Source organism: Poecilia formosa, unplaced genomic scaffold, assembly GCF_000485575.1.
Source record: "Poecilia formosa unplaced genomic scaffold, Poecilia_formosa-5.1.2 Scaffold63, whole genome shotgun sequence".
NCBI classification, from domain to species: Eukaryota; Metazoa; Chordata; class Actinopteri; order Cyprinodontiformes; family Poeciliidae; genus Poecilia; species Poecilia formosa.
In genome coordinates, this window is record NW_006800002.1 from 497,066 (window position 1) to 521,362 (window position 24,297).

Genomic DNA, 24,297 nt, shown 5'->3' on the forward strand with positions numbered 1-24,297 from the left:
TGTTGCGTTTGAAGGTGGCTCGGAAAAACAGGTTACGACTTGTTAGCAACGGATTAAACTGTTTTAACTGCTGGAAAAGGTGACAGAGGACATGGATATGGAAAGGGCAGGAGCTCCTATTTTATCAAATTTATATAGGAATAACAGACTGTTGGCCATTCCAAGGTAAAAGCAATAAACAGCTTCCAGTCTGGGGCCCGCTACGGACACCGTGAAAGCTCAAACAAGGTGTTGCAGCAAAGTTATCCCACTTTTTCCAACTGCATGCGCCCTAATCAGGCGCACACAATGCATGTTTTCTCCCAGTCTATGGGAGAACGGTACCTGATAGGGAAACACGAATCCACATGCCTTTAAGTATAACTTTTTTTTAAACATATGCGCACTCAGTTTCAAAGAACCTAGCACCAACTAGGCGCAGCGAGAGCATTACACGTTTTTGATGTGTGCCGTTACTGTGTAAACACAGATCATAATTAGAACGTTTTCGTGTAAACGATCCAACAAAAACAGAACAAAACTTCTGTTTTTGTTGGATTGTTGTCATGTAAACGCCCCCTGAGTCACAAATGAGCAGGCACTGCCCTTCACCTAGGAACCCCAACAAAGGCCAGCCCATCACCTAGCAACACAAGCTTGGGCTTCGGCTCGTTTTACCACTGTATGCGCTGTACAATGGCTGCTGGTATGTACAACAGTTTTATTACTGCAGTAGGCTGCTTTTTCTGAAAAGATGTACAGATGTATAATTGTGTATCTATTTGCCGCCATTTAAATGTTTAGTTGAGGGAAGTAACTTATTTGGATTTAATGTGACAGAAGGCCCTGAAACGGCTCAGAACTGAGCAGACTGAAATCTTATCACCCAACACTGTAACGAATGTTTATATTTTATTGATGTTTTGTTCACTTTTGAATTATCTATAATCAGATCTTATAAATAATACATTTAGAAGTTCTGAACAAAAGGAATGTTATTTTAAACTTCATTAATCAGTTGGAAAACTAAATTCTTGACCTTTCCATAAAGAAATCTTTATAATAATCAGTAATTAATTACACTAATTACTCTACACTGATTATAAAAAAAGGGGCTATTTTAAAAATCTACTCGAAGTGTAACATTCAAATATGATTTATCTTAAAAAAAAATGCAGGAATTTTTTGATCGTTCAGAATCTAGTGCCTAACTTCACTGGAAGGAAAAAAAAAAAACTTTCTTTGGGGAAAAGTGATCAAAATTGCAAAAGTAAAATCCTGCAGACCCTTGTCTCACCCCCTTAGAATAAATATGTGGAAATTCTCTCCCCTCCCCTTCATGTTGCAGGCTGTGAGTGCAGCCCTGAGGCCAGAGTATGATGTGCTTGTCCCCCAGTGTCGGCCTCTGTCACCGGGAGAAATTCTAGGCTGCACCTCTCCACGCTTGGATCGCCACGTCGATGCCATAATGTAAGAAACCTCCTTATTCCTGTCTTCCCCTCTCGCCGGTTCCATGCCCACTCGTGTGATTTAAGTCATAATCACTGTGACAATACTCCCAGTCACATAAAATGTAGTTGGCAGAGATAACCAGGTTTGTCTGTGTTCCATAAGCAGCCAGGAGAAGCCAGATGCTGATCCCCCGGGAGGCTAAAAATACCTTCTCACTGTGGAAATCTGCAAATTCGATGTAGCTTGACAGCTTTGGATGTCTTAAAACCGCAACATAGCCACGTCCGTGCCAAATTTTCCAACTTTTTAAATAAGAGCTTTTTTCGAAGCGCGACACCTACTGCGACATGCGCATGGCGAGAATTGATAAACTGCGCAGCACATCTCAGTTTGTTTACACATTTGTTGCAGCTCATGTGATTGCCTATTTTAAGTTATCTCATTTTCTGTGGATAAAATATAACTTCCAGCCAGTTGTTGCATGACTTCTAAAAGACTAGACTAGTGTGTGTGTGTGTGCATGCGTGTGCGTGTGTGTGTGTGTGTTTTCTTTACTTAACTGTGTGTAGGTAAGATATTTCAAAGGGTTGGGGGAAAAAGGAACAGAGAGATTTGCAGAAGTAAAGCAGCAAAACAACCTGCCTGCAGCTGCTTTTCGACAATAACATGCCGTGCTGGTCTGTGTTCGACAAATCCTGGGCTTTGTTGCACACGGCGAGATAATGTAATTTCCCTGATTTAATTATGTATAGGTGAAAATTCCTACTCTGTCTTATCTGCACACATTTAGCTTTAGTCATTTGGTGTTAGACCATGTGATTCGAACCTTCCAGTACGTGAAAACACATGGAAAAGCTTCGCTATGTGCACAAGTGGAGACGAAAGCAATGCAAAAGTTACTGTGTGCTTTACATACTTATTTAACATATGTTGTCCATCTATCACATTTTGAGAAGCTCTCTAATATTTATACAAACAGTATTATATTTTAAATCATAAACATTTAAATCCTACTTGGTTTTCTCATTGGTCTTCAAAGCAGATAAACTTTTTCAAACATAAAAGTCTTTTTAGTCACATCCACTGAAACAGGAAGTAACTACCGTCCTTATATGGACGGCAACTTTGCATCCATAATGACCTTCTGTAGTCCTGTCACTAGCTGCGTTTCTGTTGACCATACAATTGCGCAATTTGACATTTTGAAAATAAATCCACTTAATGGAAACATAGCAATTTTGAAAAAGCTGTCGTTTTTTTGATAAAAGTTTTGGCGCCAGGATGAGGTGGTTTTCTTGACCGTATCAATTTTTTTTTCTTTCAAAACTGCAATGGAAATCACTTGTTCACATCATATGATCAACAATTGGTTGTTGCCTCTCGCCGAAGCCATGGAGAAGAAGAAAACAAGAAGTTGGAGAATGATGGCGTGACATTTTTCTTAATGACTTATCACATGAACAAACTTATTAATGTGTGGTTTTAGTTGTGTTTCTTATTTAATGGAAATTGTGAAATTGGGTTTTTTCGACATTAGCGGAATATTGAAAATCTTTTGTGCACATTTGTAATGGAAACACAACTACTGGCTCTGGCTGTAGACAGAGAACCTATCATATTGGTGAAAGAAAAAGATCCTATTAAGAACAATATTCAGATTTTTGGTGCATTCTAGACAACATCAAACAGAATGTGACGGATTCATCTGCAAAGAGCAGCTATGCAGAACCTGTGGGTGAGTTTGGTGGCAGTAGGCACAAGTGGGGTTTCTCCTCCAGCTCTTCTTCAACAATAATGAAACAGTCGCATTCGTACAGCCTGGTAAAATCCAAACCCATGTTCTACGCTTTGCTTCATCCAGATGGTCTGGACCTTTAGCTATTGAGAAGCGATTGCTTGTTGGAGGCGTGGACTCTGACATTTTAAGCCGTTGGATCTGATTTCACCCAGTTGATAATGTTTGGCCACAATGTTTGTAATGTGCCAGTTTGATGAAGCTGACCGGAAGTTGTGCGCGCTCACGGCCATAACCTCTTTGCCAACAATAAAATGTTGACAAAACTACAACCATAGCTAGAGTACAATTCTAAAGAAGCACAGAAAATCAACATCGTTCAAAACTTGTTCTTCTGTTTGCTGATTGGCCCAATTGAAACCCTGTCAGAGGAATTCAGCTAAATGGGTAAAAATCCCAGGTGGAAAACTGAAGGGAGATGAGAATCAAGCAGAGTTGCTTTAGAAGACAGTAGCCAGGCTACTGTTCTCTCAACTTCGAGAGTTGAGGACACCAACGAAGGAGAAATGTTTGGTTTTAGATGCTATCTGAGTATTGAGAGTAGTTATACTTGAAAATATTGTTACTCAAGCAGAAGTCAAACGTGCAGCACAGTAAAACTACTGGAGTCCTAGGAGTACGTTTATTTTCAAAAAATGACTCAAATAAATGTAACTAGTTTTCTGCGATATTAGTGATGTACTACAGTGACTGCTGTATCACTGTAGTGCAATTAAATCCTCATGAATAAAACACTAGCTTTAAGACTTGACAAACCATGGCTCCCTTATATAAAGTGTGCATATGTTTTCTTACATTTCTACTATATAGTTATTGATTTTGTACATGGAAAAGAATATAACTGTGGTGAGATACAGTCCTGAATAAACAGAAAACAGAAAACTTGTAAAACTGATAACATGCATGCTTTAAACTAATAAAAAACATGTAGATATTATGATGAGGCTCCATAAACATGATCTTCAACGCTCTCTCTCTCATGTGGCACCAAATGGAGAAAAAAAGTGTTCTGTTGTGATGTTGCGACATCACTGAAAGCTTAATTACAGAGTAATAGTTTCCTTCAATAATTAGGTTTCCTTTTTGACTTTAATAAATTATTATCAATTTAATGTCAGGACAGATAAGCCGCTGTCTCTAACAACAGCATCAGAGTTCAGTTTCTTTAGCTGTGACATATCTTTTACAGTGTCGAATATCGTAACCTTTTGAAATGGCATTAATTAAAACTCGACTTTGGTTTATTTTTATTTTAATTAGAACTGAGCAAGTGTGACAGAAATGCTGCATGCACAAAATGTAAATGCACATACAAAGTCATTGAAGCACTGGACAGAAAAAAAAAAGAAAAACAACTCTTAGCAGCCAGAAATTGTATTCAAAAGAGCTTTAAGAAAAGATCAGTGGGGCGTTTCTATCTTCTGAAATGCGCTTTTGCTCGTTTCTATAAAAGAACAATATGTGGATGTGAACATGACGATAAGGTGGAGGCTGAGAGAGCGCAGCCGGAATCGGACAACGGGACTGAAGTGCTTGCAGGTTTGTTGTGCGCGGATGTAATTATACGAGGGGCTCGGACGTTTCTCAGCAATGAAAAGCTACGCAGAGGAGGCTGTACCAGATTTCATTCTGTTCCGTCATTGCATATTATTTTACTGGGACGCACGGGGAAACAAGTGGACGTTTTCACATACACGCGCTCTGACACATAGTCTAGACTCGTCGAGTTTCAAAATTGCCTGCATGGCAAACGGCCTACATCCCCGTTTCAAGCTGCTCAACAAAGAAAGCAATTAGTGAGATTATTTGCATGTCTCAAGTAAGAACAGGTACAGACCCGAACACCCTCCACATCCAAGCAGCTCCAATATGCATTTATGTTAGCCGATTTGTGTTTCTTAAAAAAAGGTTGTATATCTACGGCACATTCATATTGAGAAACCGCAGGTGAAGACAGACAATTTATTTTTATCTTTTTTTTTTTTTTTTTCCAATTCCCGTGCTAACAATTAAATGTATTTTTCTTTAGTTATCTTGGAGATGGAAGATTTCACTTGGAGTCGATCATGATCGCAAACCCAGACATTCCTGCCTACAGGTAATATGAAAGAACACAGTAGAGAAATGTTTACGTATGTAATGTTTTCTTTCCTGGAATGTCAGTATATAACTTTTATTTTAAAAAATACAGTATAATACAAGATGGGTAACCTGTGAAAAACATCTGCTTCCTCTCTGTGGCCCTGCTGCTGTTCGGAGAAAGACACCACTTCCTCTCAGACTCAACCAATCAGAGCCAGGAGGAGGGTCTGATTGGCTGTTTCCAGCACTGTCAATCATTCTTGTGTACACACCGCAGATTGCCAGTTTGCTGCAGTTGCTAACTTACCATTATGGGAAAACTGTTTATCCTCTGTCAACGGTGGCTGTGCTAATTAGCCTTTCTTTTCATTATCTTTAAAAACGGCTTTCCTTTTTCATGCCATCGTTTCAGATGAGGGATTGCTGGGGGTATTGTTTTGTAGCTGCTTTAACATTTTTTTCCCACTATCTTGTCCCTCCCATCTCTGCCATTTTTCTCTATCAAACCTCTGAGCCAGAACAGAACAGCTGTATTTATACTGAGATTGAATTACACACAGATGGTCTCCTTTTACTAATTAGGTGAATTAAAGCTACTGGCAGTTTAGTTGTATTCGATTAAAGGGTGCTGAAAACAGACGGATAAGATAAGTCTTTAGATTTTCATTTGTAAAAAAAAAAAAAAAAAAATGATATATATAATCTGAAGAATTTAGATGTTTGAATCAAAGAAAATACTTCTTGTTCTGTTTTCCAATATCTTCTAAGTCAGCAAATCATTAATATTACTGTGCTTTGAAAAAAGTGCTAAATAATTTTGCTCTAAATAATACACTTCAAGCAAACTTGTTTGAATTTAAATCCAAACTCAGTTGTTATACATCCATACACTGCAGCTAAGATCACAGGTCTCCCCCTCATAAACAAGATTCTAATCTCAAGTGTAGCAGAGAAAAAGAGATTAAAAGCTCTGAAATACCCCCATTTCCCTAAGATACTGCAGCTCCTGTCATACTTGATGGCTTTTCATGATTAAACTTCCCTTCTTTTTGCGTATTTCCGTCCTCGAGATAGATATCCGAACAACAGCTGGTAATGGGAGTGTTAAAACTTCCCATGTTTATGCCTACGCACACCTCCTAAAACATCTGTGTGCCATAGAGATTCTCTGTCTCTGTGCCTGTTTGTAGATATGACCCCTACAGCAAGGTGTTCTCCAGGGAGTACTATAATCACAAGGCCATGCGCGCCACCAGGCTGCAGGCCATCGACCAGGCTCGGCTGGCCCAGAGATGGGGTCTGATCTTGGGCACACTGGGCCGACAGGGCAGTCCCAAAGTCCTGCAGGTGAGTTTGCATCCTCGTTTCAGCAGTCTGCTTGTCCTGAGGCCTCTTGTGCAATCCCTGGTAATACTTTGCAAAGTACGTTTTTTGTTGTTGTTGTTTTTTTCTTTAGGCAGGTGTTTCTGTGGCATGTAATGCTATTTGGACAGGCAGCATTCTGTGTGGCTACTTGTTATTTTGGGATGCAGATCCGTATCTTTTGATGGTACTTTAGGTCTCGGGTTGTTTCAGTTGAAGCGGATTTTTTACGGTGGCCCTGAAGTTGAATAATTTACTAAACACAACTACAAATTTAAAAAATACAAGAACATATTCAAAAACATGACATTAACTAAGCACAACTACAAATCATGAAACCACAATGACATCAACTAAAAACAACTACTAATCAAAAAAACACATTAAGCACAACTACAAATCAAGAAAATTACTAATTCTGTTTGATTTTGTGAATTATTGAAGTAGTTTGCACTTCAGGGCCACTGTAGATTTTAGAAAGAAGGAAATGATCAATCAGAGTAGCTAGACATTTAAAATATTTATAGAAGATATTCAGTTTAAAATCTACCACTAAACCTTCTGTGTCACAGTAGAAGTTGACTTTATCTTGAATGCTAGATGTAAAAATATCTTACCAGATCACCTACCTTTCTCAAAGCTAATGCACCAGTGTGAAGCTTGTACTTCAGGTTTACTTAAATCCACATTTGAAATATTAAGCCAGCATTTATGTAAAAATGTCAACAGGAAACCAGACAGATAATTTTCTTTTGTAGAGGAGAGAGGATTTAAGAAGGCAGATTTTAATAATAATAATAAAAAAAACCTCTTAGAGCTTTCCAGTAATGATCCGCTCAGATTAAGAAGTGTGGTGTCAGATAACCTCACAAGTAAAAGAACAGGACTAACTGTGATAAGAGTGCAGTCATTGAAATGTCTCATAATCCTCCCAGGGAGGGTGGCTATCAGCATTGCTTTTTACCTTTATCTCACTTAAAGAGCATTTGTGGGATTTTTTTTCTCTCCCTCCGTCTGGTTGCCTCCTGCTCTCATAACAACTCAGCCAACTGCCCACATCTCTAAAGGCAGACTCAGCAGGGAAGTGGAGTTTCTAAACTCAAATAACAGTTTAATTTATTGATACATGTATCCTGTTGGAAAGGTTATAATATATATGGGATGTCATATAACTCCCCTTTATAGCCCAAAATGAACCCAGTCTTATCCGGGTCCGCTACTTTCTAGAGGTAGGTGTTGGTCTGGCCCAGAATAAAATAAAATTTATGCAATGCTCCATAGTTTGGCTGAATCACTCCAAAACAATGCCAATGGAGTATCAGTATTTAGTTGGAGGCAAGGTGACATAACACCATGTCTGGGAGAGAGGAGTCAGTGTAACAATAGGATATGACTTTTTTTTTTTCCTTTTAAACAGGCTGAAAGGGAACAATAGCCAACGTTTTAATCTGTCTTTAGCATCTTCTGCTAATAATTAGCACAATAATAAAATCTAGAATTTTAATCCTTCCTTTAGTAGGGTTTTAAAAAGGGTTATTAAATATCCCTTTAGGATCAATAAAGTATTTTTGAATTTGAATTGAATTTGAATATTCCTTGAGGGATATACATTAAAAGCTCAAAGTACTATATATCAGGGCAACTTTGTTGTCCTTCATTCAGCCTTCCTGTTATCTGCTGAAAGTCTTGGTACATTTTCACACCTGTTGGTCTGATAGACTCGGTTCGATTAGAGACCAAAATTGCAACATTTGTTGCAGTTTTAGCTGCTGTGATTTGCTTTAACACTACAGTGTCAAACGAACCAAACCCCTAGAAAAACCTATTACCCTCTAAGAACCACTGAAGGGAACAACAAAGAAGACATGAGCACAACTTCCTTCTTCATAAAACGTAAAGAAAAATTGAGTGTCGTCAAATTTTAGCGAATGCACATGTATTTTAGGATTTCTCTTTTGCCTTTACTAAAAGACCATAAGCCATAAGTTCAAGCTATTGCTCGACTCACTTTACCAAGCGTGCCCTGCGCTATAGACCACTTCCTGCTTTTGAAGTGATCTCTGGTCCACTTGGCTGTCACATATATATTTGAACCACACCAGAATCCACTTCAACCGAACAGAGATCCAGGTTTGTACATGGACCAGAGTTTTCTTTTTTTGGTTTGACTTCACATTCTGACGTTCTCAAACATACAAGACTTTCTAGATATGCTTCAACATGTCGTACAAAACACATTTTCCTTTTAAAAAAACTTAATCTTTGTGCTGCTTATGACTTTAATTTTAAACACCTCATACTAAATATACTCATCGATATGCTCATTAGATATACGATACTAAATATATCATCTTCCTTCAAGTGTTTGTCCTTCTGTAACAGTTTCCATACTGAGCGGTGTTTCTGTTGCCGGAAACCTCCTAACAACATATTTGTTTGTTCACTGATTGGAAAAAGATGATATTAGTAAGTTTCTGTCTAACCAGACACAGATCAGGTTAGAAGAAGCTGTAAAATGTTTGATTCCAGTCACCAGATGATTTGTCTAATTTCCAGACTTTTTCTGCATTTCTATCTAAATGAATAACAACTGCTAACAATTCAGATTATGCTACATGTTTCTCATAGCTAATAAGGTAGCATTTATGTGTAATTGCTTTGCTAAAGTGTGTCATTAGTGTTGCCTTGAGATGTATTTTGCTTGATGATCAGTTCTTTAATCTTCTGGGTGGTCTTGGAGAGCAGCGGAATTGACGTTTTCAGTTTCTGGTCTAAATTCAAATTTTAAACCATTAATGTCTGCTGAGGGCCTCTGCCAACAGGTTCCAATTGAAATAATTACCAAAAATGATGCCTTCTGTCCACCAAATGGCTGTGGAGGTGATGGTGCGACAATAAAATACTTTGAATGTCACTCTGCCTTGATAGCAATTCTAATTTTTTTGTGGTTGTTGGTGAATGAAGGACTTTGAAAACAGCTCAATCTGTTGGATGGACGTTGTTCAGGTACACTCAGTGAGAGGAATAAAACATCAAATCGGTAACCTCAAAACGACATCTTTTCTTTTGATGTCAATTCTCAGGCTCAAACTGAAGGGATGAGTGTGAAGTGATTGCAGGAGTCAACGGTTCACTGCCTCTCTGTGGCATTTTGACCAGAGATTTCTAAAAGAAGACTTGAAAAGACACAGTGACAGAAATTCATGTAGAACTTGAGCGTACCTGGGTAATTTTACAGAGAAGAATGGTTGTCTTTTCCCCATTCTTATTGTGCATTCGCTAGTTTGCAGATACGAGGAAGCCAATAGAATCAAATGTGAAATCTGAAATCTCAATTAAATCATCTTCTTTCAGAGATTATTAAAGCCAAACCTGTGGACAAGCCAGCAGGGAGCTAAAAAGGTGCCGTCAGTGAAAGTAGATGCACTGCTCTTGAAATGCATCACTTTGTACTGAGGTTTCACAGTCGAGAAGAGAAATGTAAAGAGTGGATTAAAGGTGTAGGAGAGGTAACGCTGAGGTTATAGAACTGTGAAGCAACAGCCATATTTATCACCGCTCTCAACATAAGGTGTCAGCCAAAATCCTACTTAGGGCCAGGATTTACTGTCTCTCTGACAGGCACAGGCAACCTTAAGCAGTTAGAAGAGAAAGAGTATAAAGAGTTTGTTCAACTTCATTGTGAGCCCCGGCGTAAAGTTGCAGTTTACTGCCAGTAACAACATTCCAACCAATAAGTGAAGATGTATCCATAATTGAATTGCTCAGACTGCACATCAGTATACCTCAGGGACAAAGAAATAGTAAAGCTGCCTGGAATACATTTAGATCATCTCAACTAATTTGGGTGACTTCAACTTGAGCATAAGTCTACATTTGAACAATATATGTACAATCTGTACCTCTACTACAGCTGAATGGAAACATAACTTGTAATTAGGTGCGCTCAGTTATAACACGGTCACAGTCATACAGTTACCTCACATTTGAAGAAGAAAAAACTGTAGAGTGGTGAGTCCAGCTGGGAAGTTTTTTTATGAACTTTGTGGAGCCTACTGTAGAGCCTAACTAGAGGTGGGATGTAACTTTAATTGAACTAATTGCAGGGTCTTTAATTAACTAGTTGAAATTAATCGCGTTTTAATTGAAAGCCATGTATCGACAAAAAAAAATTCCATTTTAATAAACATTTTTGCTGCTAAATTATTGATACATAGACAAATGAGCCCAATAACAAAGACATTTGTTTTTACTCTGTTACTTTGGTTATTCAACCATCAGATTGGTGCAAAGTGCCATTATACCCATTCAGCTTTCAAGTGTTTCAGGAACTCCTGATCAGTCATGTAACGTATTTAGAAATGTGGGCTGTGGACGCTGCTGACATTAGCCCTGGATGCGTCTGTGCTACTGCTAAATGTTTAGCATCAAGATGCTTTTGTTAGACTTTAATAGTTTCACTGATAGACTAACTCCTTTTAGCACAGCTTGGATACAACAATAATCTTTTCCAGCGTCCAGTCAAATTATTTTCTGAAACCAAAGTGAACCCCCAGTGGGCAGAGAGAAGCAGCTTTGTCATCCATTGTTGTTTGTAGATGCTTGTGCGTCAGATTTACGGGTCTACTGGAAATACTCGGATACAAAGGTTCCGTCTTGGGACTTCTCTGTGCAAAGGGGGAAAAAAAAACAAAACAAAAAACTGTATTGTTCATACAAAATAAAGTAACCATAAATTGCAAGTTAATTTACCTCAAAGTTAGGACAGGCAGTATCCAGAAGCTTCAAGCTGATTGGTCAAAACAAGAAAGGCTCACTAACATGTAACGATTGTGTGTGTGTGTTTTGAGCATGGCAGTGGGATGACTGAATAGAAACTGACAATATTTGTTACTCTATTAAAACTCTGTTGTTAAAAGCCTATTGACTATTCAACCAGCATAACGGTTAAACATCTGAGTGGCTCTAAAAGTTAACACACAAAAACTTCCTCAAAGTGGCCCCAAATTACATGATTTAACTCAATTTTCTGAAGATTTTCCATGAGGGTTTCCCTCTGGTAGAGCTTAATGATTCACCTCACACTATTCCAATTGACCCCCAATATCCTGAAACAAAAAAAAGGTTATAAATTGGTATTTTTTATTTTTATTTTGCTAAAATCCTTTTTTTGTTTTTCCGTAGCACCTGGAGTCAAAGCTCGAATCTCTGGGCAAGTCCTTCACTCGAGTGCTGCTCTCTGAGGTCTTCCCCAGCAAGCTGGATCTGATTCCAGACGTAGATGCGTAAGTATTATTATTTACAGATAAACACTGTATAATTTATCTATTTAACATTTATCTTCCTTTGACAAAACTACTAATCTTTTTTGATCTCTCATTCATTAAATTTAGCGACTTAATGAAATTTACGAATCAAACATCAAGCAACCTAAACACCAACACCTGATATGCTTCAGTTGTACCGTTTTTGCTGCATTCATTGGACTACCTAAACAAATTTGAGAGATGCATTTCTGTAAAGTAGGCCCAAATCTGAAACATACTTGAACTGATTAATGAACCCGTCAGTGGAGCGTACAGTACAGTACTCTGTTTCTGAGTAGGACTATTGAGCCGGAGCTGCTCATTGGTAGATAAAACAAAAAGGGGAATATGCCCTCCAGAAGCCAATATTTTATCCTCAGTTTTCGCTGCGTGAACGCAGAAAACAAATCAAGCGCATCATTTAGACTTCGACTGTTGCTGGTTTGAAGGCGAGGCTGCTGTATGTGAAGTGATTTTGATATATTTTCCAGAAGCCCCTGATGCCTTTGAGCCACATTGTATAAAAGCATGATTGTGCAAGGTTAAGTTATTTTTTCCTTTTTTTTCCCTTGTGCGGTGAAGAGGCAGTCACTTTATTAATGTCACTGGGCAGAGTTGAAAGCTGCTCATACTGTCTATTTTGTTGTGTTTTTTTTGTTGTTGTTGTTTTGTTTTTTAAGGCAAGGATCCCACAATTTCCTCTTATTTCAAAGTTGAAATGAATTTTTTTGTGTGTAGAAAAAATGCCTGCAAGGTCCAGACTAAAGGACATTATTCTCCCTGACAACATAAGCTTCGGATAATTTGTGTGAAATGTCTTGTTTGCCGTCCAGTCTTCGAGTCCTTTATTAAAATCCTTTTGAGTTGACAATTGACAAACAGCCATTTAATTGAGAGCCATTACGCTGGAGTTTAAATTGCAGATCTCCAACACTGAACACTTTCCTGTAGCTGAGCTAAAAAGATTATAAATACAATAGCAATAATGTCAGCCATGCCACAACGGCTCGCAGGGAAAGCATGCAGGTCCCTTCAATCAATATCCCAAAGGGTATAAGTTGTTTTTTTAAAATACCGGAACTTGCTGTTTATTATCTGAAAACATATTTTTATACATTAAAACAGCAAAATTGTATATTAAACAAATGCTTGTAGGAACTAAATTAACTAATTAAAAAAAAACTAATTAAAGGTGAGCATTTATTGTATTGTTGATCATTTATCGTGATAAGAATTTTAGATTTATTGTTGTTGCGATAAATTCCAAGTAATGATGTCCTAGTTGTCGGGCTTGGATAGTTTTACTGTTTGGTCCACTGTTTGTTTAATGAAAGCATCATTGAATACCCATAAAATTGGAATAACGGTCACAGTGCCCAGTTTAGTGATACAAATCACACTTCTTTATGTGACCAGTGTCCTAAAAAAGCGTTTTACAAATAGGAATGGTTTTCAAGAGCAGTATTGATGTTTGCGGAGCTATAATTGCTGTGACACACAGTCCATACAGTTACCTAAAAGAGTTGTAATAAATAGTTTTTATTGTCACTCTTATCATTATATAGTTATTGTAATAGCATTGAAAATATCGTGATAAGATTGACCTCCTAGGTCAGGTGATCCTTTTACCAGTATGTAGCAGATTGCAGATATGCTTAGGGCAACATTTATTGTTTTTCTAAAATGTGATTATATTTAAATTTACTTCAATTTCAAATCAGAACATCTGTCATTCTGAATCTGACCTCCTTACAAAGCTTCTATTTGTTGATTATGAAGAGAAAGGAATGGACCCGTCCCTCTCAAATGTTTGCTTTATTTCAAATTCCTTCCCACATTTGCCTCTTTGACATGAATAATTTATACGTCAACTAATTCCCCTACTGAGCTGGTGTGAAGAACAGCGAGTAGTCAATCAGCAACATTTCTGATGTATTCTGTAAGCATCATTGTGAGCATAATTGAGGAGTCAGCATAGTTTGCCAGCACACATTACAACACAGCTGACAAACACTGTTTTCAAGCGTATATGTTTATAAGCAACATTGGCATTCAGGTCTTGGTGAATTTCCGGCATAATTCATCGTGAATGTCTCACACATTGTCCTCAGCATTAGAACAGGGTGCATGTGGAGTAGATTTCTTACATGAATAATTCACTAAAGAGTCTGCTTGAGCCACTTTTGCATTAATATAAGGGTGCAGAAATACATAGAGAAAGAAACATTTTCTTTTGATGCTCTGCATAGTCATCTAATGTCAATAGAGAAACTGACTCTCGGATCCTCCTGACATAACTTATTTGATCACACAATAAAGTAAAAATTCACCCGACTTGTCAATAAATTTTATTTATTTTATTTTATTTTATTTTTTTTACGTTGCTGAAAATAACAATTGAAGACAGCGAAATATTCTCAAACACCCCGGCCAGCAACGCTCACTCCTATCTTTAGAAACGCTCTCCTCAAGTTACTCCGATGAAACATCAGATGCAGTCTGACTCCGCGTCTCGGTTTTTGTCTGATTTATCGGACTTCCAGCTGCAAAGGCTGCGTCGGAGATGGACAAGGGGTCAGCGAGCCACTGATTTGCAACAGCTCCAATCACCAAGGCGCTGGCACTCAACCTTCTTCGGATTGGCCTCTCACTGCGGAGTAATGAGAGGTGTGATGTGTGAGGGAGGAGTGGGTGAGATAGGGACAGAAGGTCTGAGAGAGATTGAGCCAGAGAAACGTGGATATAGTTTGAGGGGGCCGTGTTTGGAAAGCCGGAGATTGTAGTTAAAGCGATTCTTTTCTTTTGTTTTGTTGTGTGTTTTTTTGTTTGTTTTTTTTTTTTTTGTGCTCCTCCTCAGACTGACGTGCAAGTGCAACACTGAAATTATGTAATTCAGGCACGATTCACCCAACCAAAACAAACCCTCATTACAGACAAAAAGCTTTTCAACAAGATCTGCTTTGGTAGCAAGTATAGCCTCGATGTAAAGGAAAAGTCTAGAATACAAAATGAAGGCTCTAACTACAACCCTGTGTTTTTTTTAAGTACTTGGCATGCAGCACGAAATGTAAATGAAAATGCAGTGTTTGCAAATTTGAAACATGCATCTAACTAAAAGCTGTACAAAACAACACATGAAATGAGAGATATTTTATGAATCTTCATTAGGTTGAGTCTAAATTCAAAGCAAATTGACACTGAGATGGAGCCAAAAGTGACCATCCAGCTAAGTAGTCTACTTTTAAAGAGGCAGTATTATGTGGTTTCCAAGCACATAGTGCCATTTTTATAACACAATTAAGTAACTATGTTACCTTCAATTGTTATAAAAATGCTATATGTGAAATATGGGTGAAAAGAAATTTGACTTTGAAATTTAACGCCTTGGAATAGGGCCTCTGTCTCTTTAAAAACTCATTCTCTTTTTGAAAATCCGCCTTCAGGAAGTCATCACAACATGACTCTTCTTTTAACCCTTAAAATGTTTTTTTGTTTTTTTTGTTTTTTTTGTTTTGTTTTTTTTTTACCAGCGTTGCTCTGAGAAGAAGCTCGTATAATTAGCTGATGCCCCATTGCGCAATCCGTTTGCTAATTGCTACTGAAGGAGCTGAGTGGGGTAGTCATGGGGAAATTAAAGGATTTCCTAAGCATGCATGAAAGAATCAATATGAATATATTGTAATATAATTTAAAGCTCAAAAAAGTCAATTTTACGTAACAGTGATCCTTTAAAAGTTAGCATCTGTTATATTATGAGGATATATTAGGAAACATTTTGTAGGTAACTTGCACATCTGTGATGGCAGTTATTTATTCATAAATGTTTTCATATGAAGGTAAAATAAGACTAGTCAAGGAATTCCTCCCAACTAAAGATTCCACAGTCAACTATTAGTAATCTTTTAATAAAGTAATTAGGAATGTCAGCAATTATCCCATGTGCGTAGAGAATAGATGGTCAACTTTCTGCATAGTACATAGTTGCATACCTCAAAACTTCATGTATACCTCAGATTATCTTAATAACATTGTGAACATGGAATGTTTTTCAACAGCCAAACAGCTGAATCTAAGTTAGATGCAGCTGTGTAAAGCACCCAGGCTGCATTATTGTGCAAGGCTTCACATTATACTGTGAATATTTCACCATCCCAGTAACAGTGTGTACAATACTCATATTGAAAAGAGCAGCTTGGATTGCAATAAATAGCATCCTATGTGTTATGTCTATGCTTTTTTATGTTAATTTAATATTTAGCATGATATTATTTACCACTATTACCACCTTTGGAAGATTTTCTGCAGTCCTACCTTAGAGCAGTGAACATATGTTGCCTAGAATGAAACTCATCAATCTTTGTCTGGCCTGACTCATCTGTATCAAGTGTGATGTTGCTGCAGAGGGGATTGTTACGTGTGACCGTCTTTCAAGAGACGGGTTTGGCCCCTAAACTCCTCTGAGAGGAGCATTTAATGCTTCATTGTAGCGAAACATCAACATCTTACCACTCAGGCAGCCTAAAATCTTAAACTTAAAGGTATCTAAGGTTACCAGTATAGACTACTTTGGCGAGTTGAAGACAGCCAGGGATTTACAGATGCTGGACGATGTGAAGCAGCAACTGGGAGGTCTTCCCTGGATAGCAACCACCTGTGGCCTGACCGGGTCTTTTGGTCTGATACCCAGCAAGAGGCTTTGTTTGTTTCAGTCACCGCCTTGGGAAGAAGCTGTGTAGAAGCCGTTTGGAGAAAAAGACTGATGTTGTGATATTGCAGCAGAGACTAGACAGCAAGAATGGAGTGCAAAGATTTATCCAGGGAAGATGTGATGTGGAGGTTTTGTTGCAACATCCACCTTAGGGATGACGAGAGACTTTGGCATTAGTGAACAAGCCTTACACTTGGCTGTTAAAGAACTATGGAGAGTGGTTGAAGTACGAAAGGAAGGACTCTACTTGATCTGCTATACAACGTTGAACAAATTTATAGGAGGTTTTAATCGGTAACCTATTGACAACAATAAACAGGTGAGTCTAAACACAGAGGCTGCATTCTTTGAAGGCTGATTAGGTCACATCGATGCAATGAAGGCTCCTCCAAATTTAAGTAAAAAGGTTTAAATACGTAATAAAATTTTAATAAATATGCATTTATTGCACTTCAGTTGTTCCAACCTAATTGAAGTGTCCAAATGTTTCATCCTTTTATTCAAGACTTCTCACTTTATTAGCTGAAGTTGTTGGCATGTAGACTGATAAAGACAGGCCATGGTAACAAAGGTCCAGTGAATAAAAAAAAAAGACACCTGACCTCAGTCTCCATATGTGTACAGATACTGACCACTTTATTTTGCCATTGTGCTTCTCAACAAAGAGACTCTTTAACCTGTCTTTAAACAGTAAATAAATAATTTTTAGCCTGGTGGTGGTGCAATTAAAGCCTGGTGGCCCGCCAGGCTTACAATACACTTGCAGAAACTGCAATAAAGTATTTTTTGATCTTCTCTTTTTACTGTGTCTTTTCTGCTCTGATTAGCCTGCACCAACACCTGCATCCTCCATCAGCTTACAGTAACGGTGATGAACAATAAGCGGCACGAGGTTGAGGCTGCATCAAAGCCGAAGTAAGAAGCATAGAGAGAAAGGGCAGATTGGGAGGTAGATGAAGTGTGTTCAGCTGCCTAGCACCATCAGACACAGCGCGCAGCACAGAGCCCACCCCCAGGCTGTCTCTGTCATTAAACACTCACATACTTTTCCATGGACTGAGAAAGGCACCATTAGCATATGCTCTTAAGTGTGTAATTAGTCTGTCCCCAAGCAGGTTTTAAACTAATGTACACATATCTGCACACCACACACACACACACACACACACACACACACACACACACACACACACACACACACACACACACTCTTATCCAAGACAGCAAAACATTATGCAGTGCCCTTCTTATCTCTCTGTTTAAAATTTAATTTTGGGCCACATTTAAACAAAATTGATTGTTTTATTTCAATTATGCCCTGGCATTAAAGGTGAGCACCATTTCTCCTCGGCTCTGAGTTGTTAGCTTTTAATGTTTTCAGCGGTTCGAAGCCAAGAGTTGGAACGAAGCGGGAGCGTGCAGGTGGAGGTTCCTCCCCCTAATGTTGGGGCGTAATGGTCCACAGCAGGTAATGCAGTATGGCCAAGCTGGAGCTCATATTGCATAGCTGCAGAAAATGTCACATGGTTTTAGCTTTTATACGTCCCAGCGTGGGGGCTCACCGGTCCTGAATCCCGCTCCTCTAATCGCGGCATGCGTCTTTGTATTTGAAAGGTTCCACTTTCTGTCGAAGTCGACGCATTTTTAGGAGTAAATAAAAGTCATAATCATAGATTCTTTATGTCAACTGACTTTCTCGTGGTAAAATGATGCCGCCTCATTTGACACTAAATGGTAGCTTTTTCTTTCTTTTTCATGCTTCATTCAGTACTGGTTTCTCCTTGTTTCATAGCTCTTGATTACTACGTTTTTCCTACCGTCCCACCAAATTAGAATGTCATTGAGAAGTACATTTGTTTTAATTATTAAATTCTTGTGGCTGTAAATCTGCTGCACTTATTGGCTTTAACAGCATGCAACAGCTCATCTGTTAGATCTGGTTTTTCTTGACAATACCCCAGAGACTTTCTATTGTGTTTAGCTCGGGGCACTTTGCAAGCCAATCAATCAAAGAAGCTGCGTTTTCATTATAAATGTGTAGAAAACTTTGTTGATATGCCACAAAAAATAAAAAACAAACAAACAAACAAAAAAAAAACAATTTACACAAATAAGAAACTCAATCAAATTTAATAATCATTTAATAAATTTGCCAAAACTCTCTCTTCCGATCGTTTTTAGGCTTGTTGGTATTCAGGAAGTTTATGTTCTTTAGTTTCTGGATGACATGCCTTGTTTTGGGTCAGGGTCCAAAATCCTGTTGTTCTCTTGTGTGTTGGAACATTAATTTTCCTCTCCTTTGAACTGCACAGAAAAATAGTGAATCAACTAGATCAAATTAGATTGACTTGGAATCTGTCTGATTTGATTGAATTCAGTTTTTATTTTTATTTTTTATTTTTTTAAGATGATGTTGTGAATTGGTGCTACATTGAAAAACTGAATTGAATTAAACTGAATTTGGATGATGAAACATTTTAGATCAAATTTAGATGACAGGATGTTTTATTTAGCAGAGTCTTGGAATCTGCAGTCTTCACGTCTCATTTACTTTGATGCAGCGTCTGAATGCGCTGCCTCTCAAAAGCCATCCCACCGTCCTGCTTGATGCCGAGAAAAGCTGCATACCTTTCCTTTGTTTTATCAAGTCAAAGCTGCATGCCTGTGCTCAAACGTCTTCCTGTTTCTCATCCAAATGAAAACCTGATTGATAAAAACGTTACTCTTTGCTCATTATAGATATCCAGACGTTAGATGTGGCTGTATCTGGTGTCACTGTTTTGTGTCTGCTTAAAAGTGGTTTTTAGATTCAGCAAAATGAATTTTGGAAGGGATCTTTGAATTTAAGACAAACTGTGAAAGTCGGATTACAATCAGAATCCAGGAGAACTTTTGTAATATGAAAATCCACGAGAAAAAATGATAGAAAATGGTGTAAAGGAATCTTTACAAAGACTGTAATAGTGTCACAAGAGAGTAGAGTTCCATCTTAAAGAACTTATTGATCGCCTGCAGATAAAAGCTTTGCCTTTGGATACTGATATCTGACAATTTGATCAGCAATTTTAAACATGGAAATTTATTTTAAAATAAAACTGATCCATGACTATAATGCCTTTCAAAAGCTTTCATATGCCTTCAACTTTTTCACAGTTTATCATTAAAACCAAAAATGTATTTTATGTGAAAGACTAAGATAAAATGTGGCCTCCATGCACAAACTTGTATGTTTTGAAAACCTGAAATGGCACATGACCTTGAACAAACTATCATCACAATGAAACACAGGGTTTTTAAGATACTACTTTTTGGATAGATTTCCTCACCAGGGAAAGACATTTGATGCTAATTACATGGCAAACCTGATATTACGCATGAGCTAGTTTGCATTGGAAAGTGTAGGGAAACATTTATACTCTGGATTAATTGATTTATTTATGACATTTTTATTTAACCAACTGAAGTGTGTCATTTGCTAACCCACTTTACAAATATTTACTAGTTGTTGTTGACCTTAACCAAAAAATTCTGGTGAAACAGATTGATTTTGATGTTGCATTGAGTCATAATGTCAAGACAGTATGAACTTCTCTACAAGAGAATGTCTTTGTCACTTTTATAAGAAATATATACATATTTGTACTTGTATCTAGAAGAACCAAGTTAGAATTATTAAATGAAGTTAAAATAATAATGGGCAAAAAAAAAAACAATTTAATGTAAATGAAGAAAAAATATGCTTACGCTACAAAAGCACAAAGACATACCAAGTACTTTTGGTCTACGTTTAGTGCAAATATCTCAATACGACAAAAAGACAACTTACAAGTAACCTTTTAGCATAATGTAGGAACTTGTTTTAGGTCAATAATTCCTTAATATTGATGACAGTGTACTTGTTCCACTGGCATATTATTCCATTTATAACAAAGCATTTTTGTCATGTTAAAGTCTATAGTGGAACTAGTACTAAGGAATTATTGACTTAAGTAAATTGTTGTTTTATTTAAACAACAATTTACATACAATCTAACATTTTTTCTCTTATGGGTCACAGGATTTACAACATTCACAGGGTTGTGATTAGAGCAAAGCAGTTACTGGACTTAAACGCCGTGCTTTCCATCTCACTCTTGGCCTAAACTCAGCAGAGCCGTGTGTGTTAGGAGGCTGATGTTTGGTGCAGTCGGCTCTGACTCGGTCGACTTCGGAATTGGAAAGACGAATACAAATTTTTGGGGAGCCACGAGAGAAGAATCTACATAATTTGAAAATCACATTTTGCCTAGGAGGTGTGGATATATTTCCAAGACGGAAGTCTGAGCCACAGTCTGCTCTGCAGCTGAGAAACTGTGAAAGTTGGGAAAACAAGGAACGAACAAAAGAGGCTGAATTTACCGCAGTAAGGTTCACATGAGCAAATTATGTTCTCTATATTTATTTTTTTTCTTTTTGTTGCCTCAAATCCTTTTTCTCCCATCTCTCAGGCTGGTATGTTGTAGTCGAAATTAACCTACGTGTAGAGTTTTAGTTTTTTGTTTTATTTTTCCTTCTCCCGTGCAGCAGGTAAATCCATATTTGCCCGTATCTCCTGCGGAGCTGTGTGAGAAGGATTAGGGACAAAGTAAGACACGCTGCCTCGGCAGAGATGGAGCTGTGGATAGCATTGATCTGTGAAACTTAACCCTTGTACCCCCAGCTGCTTTCCGTCTTCATTTTCCCCATTGTTCACTCCTCCCTGCAGCTGTTTACATCCACACTCTCCTCCTCCTTCCTCTCATGCATTTTCCAGAGTAAACACTTTCCTCCCTGACAATCTTCTCCCTCCTTTTTTCCTCCCATGTCTCTCGCTCCTTCTTGTCTTTGCCTCTTCGACCACTCCTCCTGTTTTGGTCTTTCTTCTATCACTGCATATCTCTCTCCTCCTCCTCTCTCTCCTTCTCTCTCTTGCTTTTTTTATTTATTTTTTTTTGCCCACCCCTTCCCCATCTCTCTGAAACAGCCCCACCACCCTGTCTGTGAGCTATGTAGGCTACCTCCGTGGAGACCAGCTCTTGTAGCTTTTTTATTCACACTCACCTAACCTCTCCCTCTTTTCTTTCGCAGCATTTTTTTCCCTCCTCCTCTCTATTCACCCCTGATATCCTCTTTTTTTTTTCTTCTTCTTTTTTGTTTTGTTTTTATGTTGATGCCTCCCGCAGTCAGTCAGGACTAGACCACTGCATGCTTTCTTTACCTTCTCATTCCTGCTTATTGCGGTCCAACCATCTTAAGACGTGCTACACATCAGCACCAACAGATGCTGGTTTTCAGGTGAAGGGAGGCTTTCCCCTCTACATCATGAATTCACATGCAACGTGCCGTTGCAGATGTGCCCTGCCTTTCTAATCGCAACTTTCTGTCTCAGGTTTCATCACAGCTTCACGTTTTACCATATCTGAGTTACTGTGCCGAGGCATAGGGCAACACTTGTAAATGCACAACTAAATCACTAACAATACCACAAAAACAGAGCCATAAGAGTGATTGATTGATTACTTTATTTCAACAGACTCATGGTCCACATAGACATAAAAAACGAACAAACAAAGACGTAATACACAACAAGGTTATGTTGTGTGTGAATGGATGACTGTTACTCGATTATACTATAAAATGGCACTATGTGCCTAGAAAATACAGAATACTGCCTCTTTAAGTGGAGTGTCAATATGAGGATCTGCTGAACGAGGACTAACTTCAGTTGTGATGAAAAAGCGGTATATATCAAATGCAGCTTTGAAAGAAATAGGTATTTTTAGTATTTATTTAATGCCTTGAAATTGGGCCTCTGTCCTTTTAAGAAACTCCTACTCTTTCTGAAGCTCCACCTTCAGGAAGTCATCATAATATCACTCCTCTACTAACCCCTTAGCAACATTTTTTACCAGCATTTCACTGACAACTAGCTGGTGTAATGAGCTCAGATTAGGTTTATTTTTGATGAGGGAATAACACTGGAACATATCTTTTGCAGACTTTATATTATATTGTACCTTTAATAACGCTAACTTCAAATATCATACAAACTCTATCTTTAAAATCAAAAATATACAAATTTCCTGACCTGGTTAATTATGAAAGACCACAATATTTGCGTAAAATAATAAGCAAGCTCCTTCCAGGAAATAATCTGATCTTCTTCAACCCCTCATTCTCTGTGACGCTACTGCTAGCTTAGTCTGTTGTGAATGCTAATGTTTGTTAGCATAGACATCAATAATAGCAGATAAATAGTTTTCCTGTAACGATAAGTTGTTTCTCCATCATTAGTACAATTTAGTAAAGTACATGAGGTTGATTGACAGCGCTAAGACCCTCGTCTTGGTTCTAATTGGTTGTTTTATTGGTGGAGGAACTCAGTCTTTTCACAGATTATCTGTCTCACAACATACTGTCACAACATGATGATTACAACAAATCTGTAAGAAACATATTCTTTATAAAAGTTTCACACTGCAGATATAGACATGTTTCCTGTTGTTTTCGTTTGCTTTCATGTCCAAAATAAATCAACACATCAAATCAAATGTTTCCCCTGTTGCACTCATGAATGCTCACTGATCTGCCTTTTCTTTATCGTTGTTGTTTTGCTACAGGTGGGTCCAGATCGCCTGCCCACGCCTCTCCATCGACTGGGGAACAGCCTTCTCCAAACCCCTGCTGTCTCCGTATGAGGTAAACTCCTTTCTGCCAGTCACTGTTGCCCCCAAACTCCCCCCCCAAAAAAACCCCACACACACACGTACAGGCCTTCCTAACAGCGCAGAGCCTTTTACAGATTGGCATCTTGAGGCTTTTTATCAAAGTACAGGAGACAAGTTACAGTGGCGTGTCTAAAAGGACAGTGAATTTATGTGGCTCTCAACAAGGGCTGTTGATGCTCGAGATGGAGTGTCACTCTCATTCCATCCTGGCCACACCATGAAGCACGACATATGAAAACGCTACGAGTAGAGGACTAGCCCCCCCTGCTGGCCCTGGGGATAAACAGTCCCACCCCTCATCCAGCTGTCTTTGTTTTTTTTTCGAAGAAGAAGAAAAAGAGGAGGAAGAGAGAACAATCGGACATCGGAGAGAGGGTTAGTTTGCCGCAGCTGGGAAATGAACAAATGAAAACACTTTTGTTTTTTTTGTTTTTTTCATTGTTTTGCATCTAATTACTACTTTGAAGCAGGATTTCTCTCATGGATGGGCCACTGATTTCTTTGCGAAATTACTGTAGGGCAAATTGCTCTCTTGAATAGAAATAGCTTCTGTTTAATTCCAACTATGCACCTTGTTGAAGCACTTCCACTTGAGAGCAAAGCTGTCTAGAATGAGAATAGCATTTCCATTTAAAAAAAAAAAAAAAAAGATTGTTTTGGGTGGGGCCTTTTTCTCTCCCCTTTATAATTACGCACAAGAAAATGTGAAACTCGCCCCCATTGTAAATGAGCTAAGCACTAATTTGTTTCCTTAAATTCCCTTGTCATTCTTTCGGCCATCGCTCTCCCCGACAGCCGTTAGTCTGCGCATTGAAATAATTTGTATCTGAACGGTTGTGATGGGACTCAACTCAGCCTCGTCTCATA

General features: G+C 38.2%; 1 protein-coding gene across 3 annotated transcripts in view; it reads left to right on the top strand.

Annotated features, from left to right (window-relative positions):
* Positions 1-24,297, top strand: part of dph1 (diphthamide biosynthesis 1) — a 115,945-nt gene that overhangs the window by 49,838 nt on the left and 41,810 nt on the right. For all 3 annotated transcript variants that reach the window (XR_476424.2, XM_007554349.2, XM_016672643.1), the window contains exons 6-10: positions 1,328-1,449; positions 5,256-5,324; positions 6,499-6,655; positions 11,855-11,955; positions 23,323-23,401. Coding sequence is in view for 2 of the 3 variants with exons in the window: in XM_007554349.2 (XP_007554411.1) it covers positions 1,328-1,449; positions 5,256-5,324; positions 6,499-6,655; positions 11,855-11,955; positions 23,323-23,401 (528 nt within the window). In the remaining variant the exon portion in view is untranslated. The remainder of the gene's footprint in view (positions 1-1,327; positions 1,450-5,255; positions 5,325-6,498; positions 6,656-11,854; positions 11,956-23,322; positions 23,402-24,297) is intronic.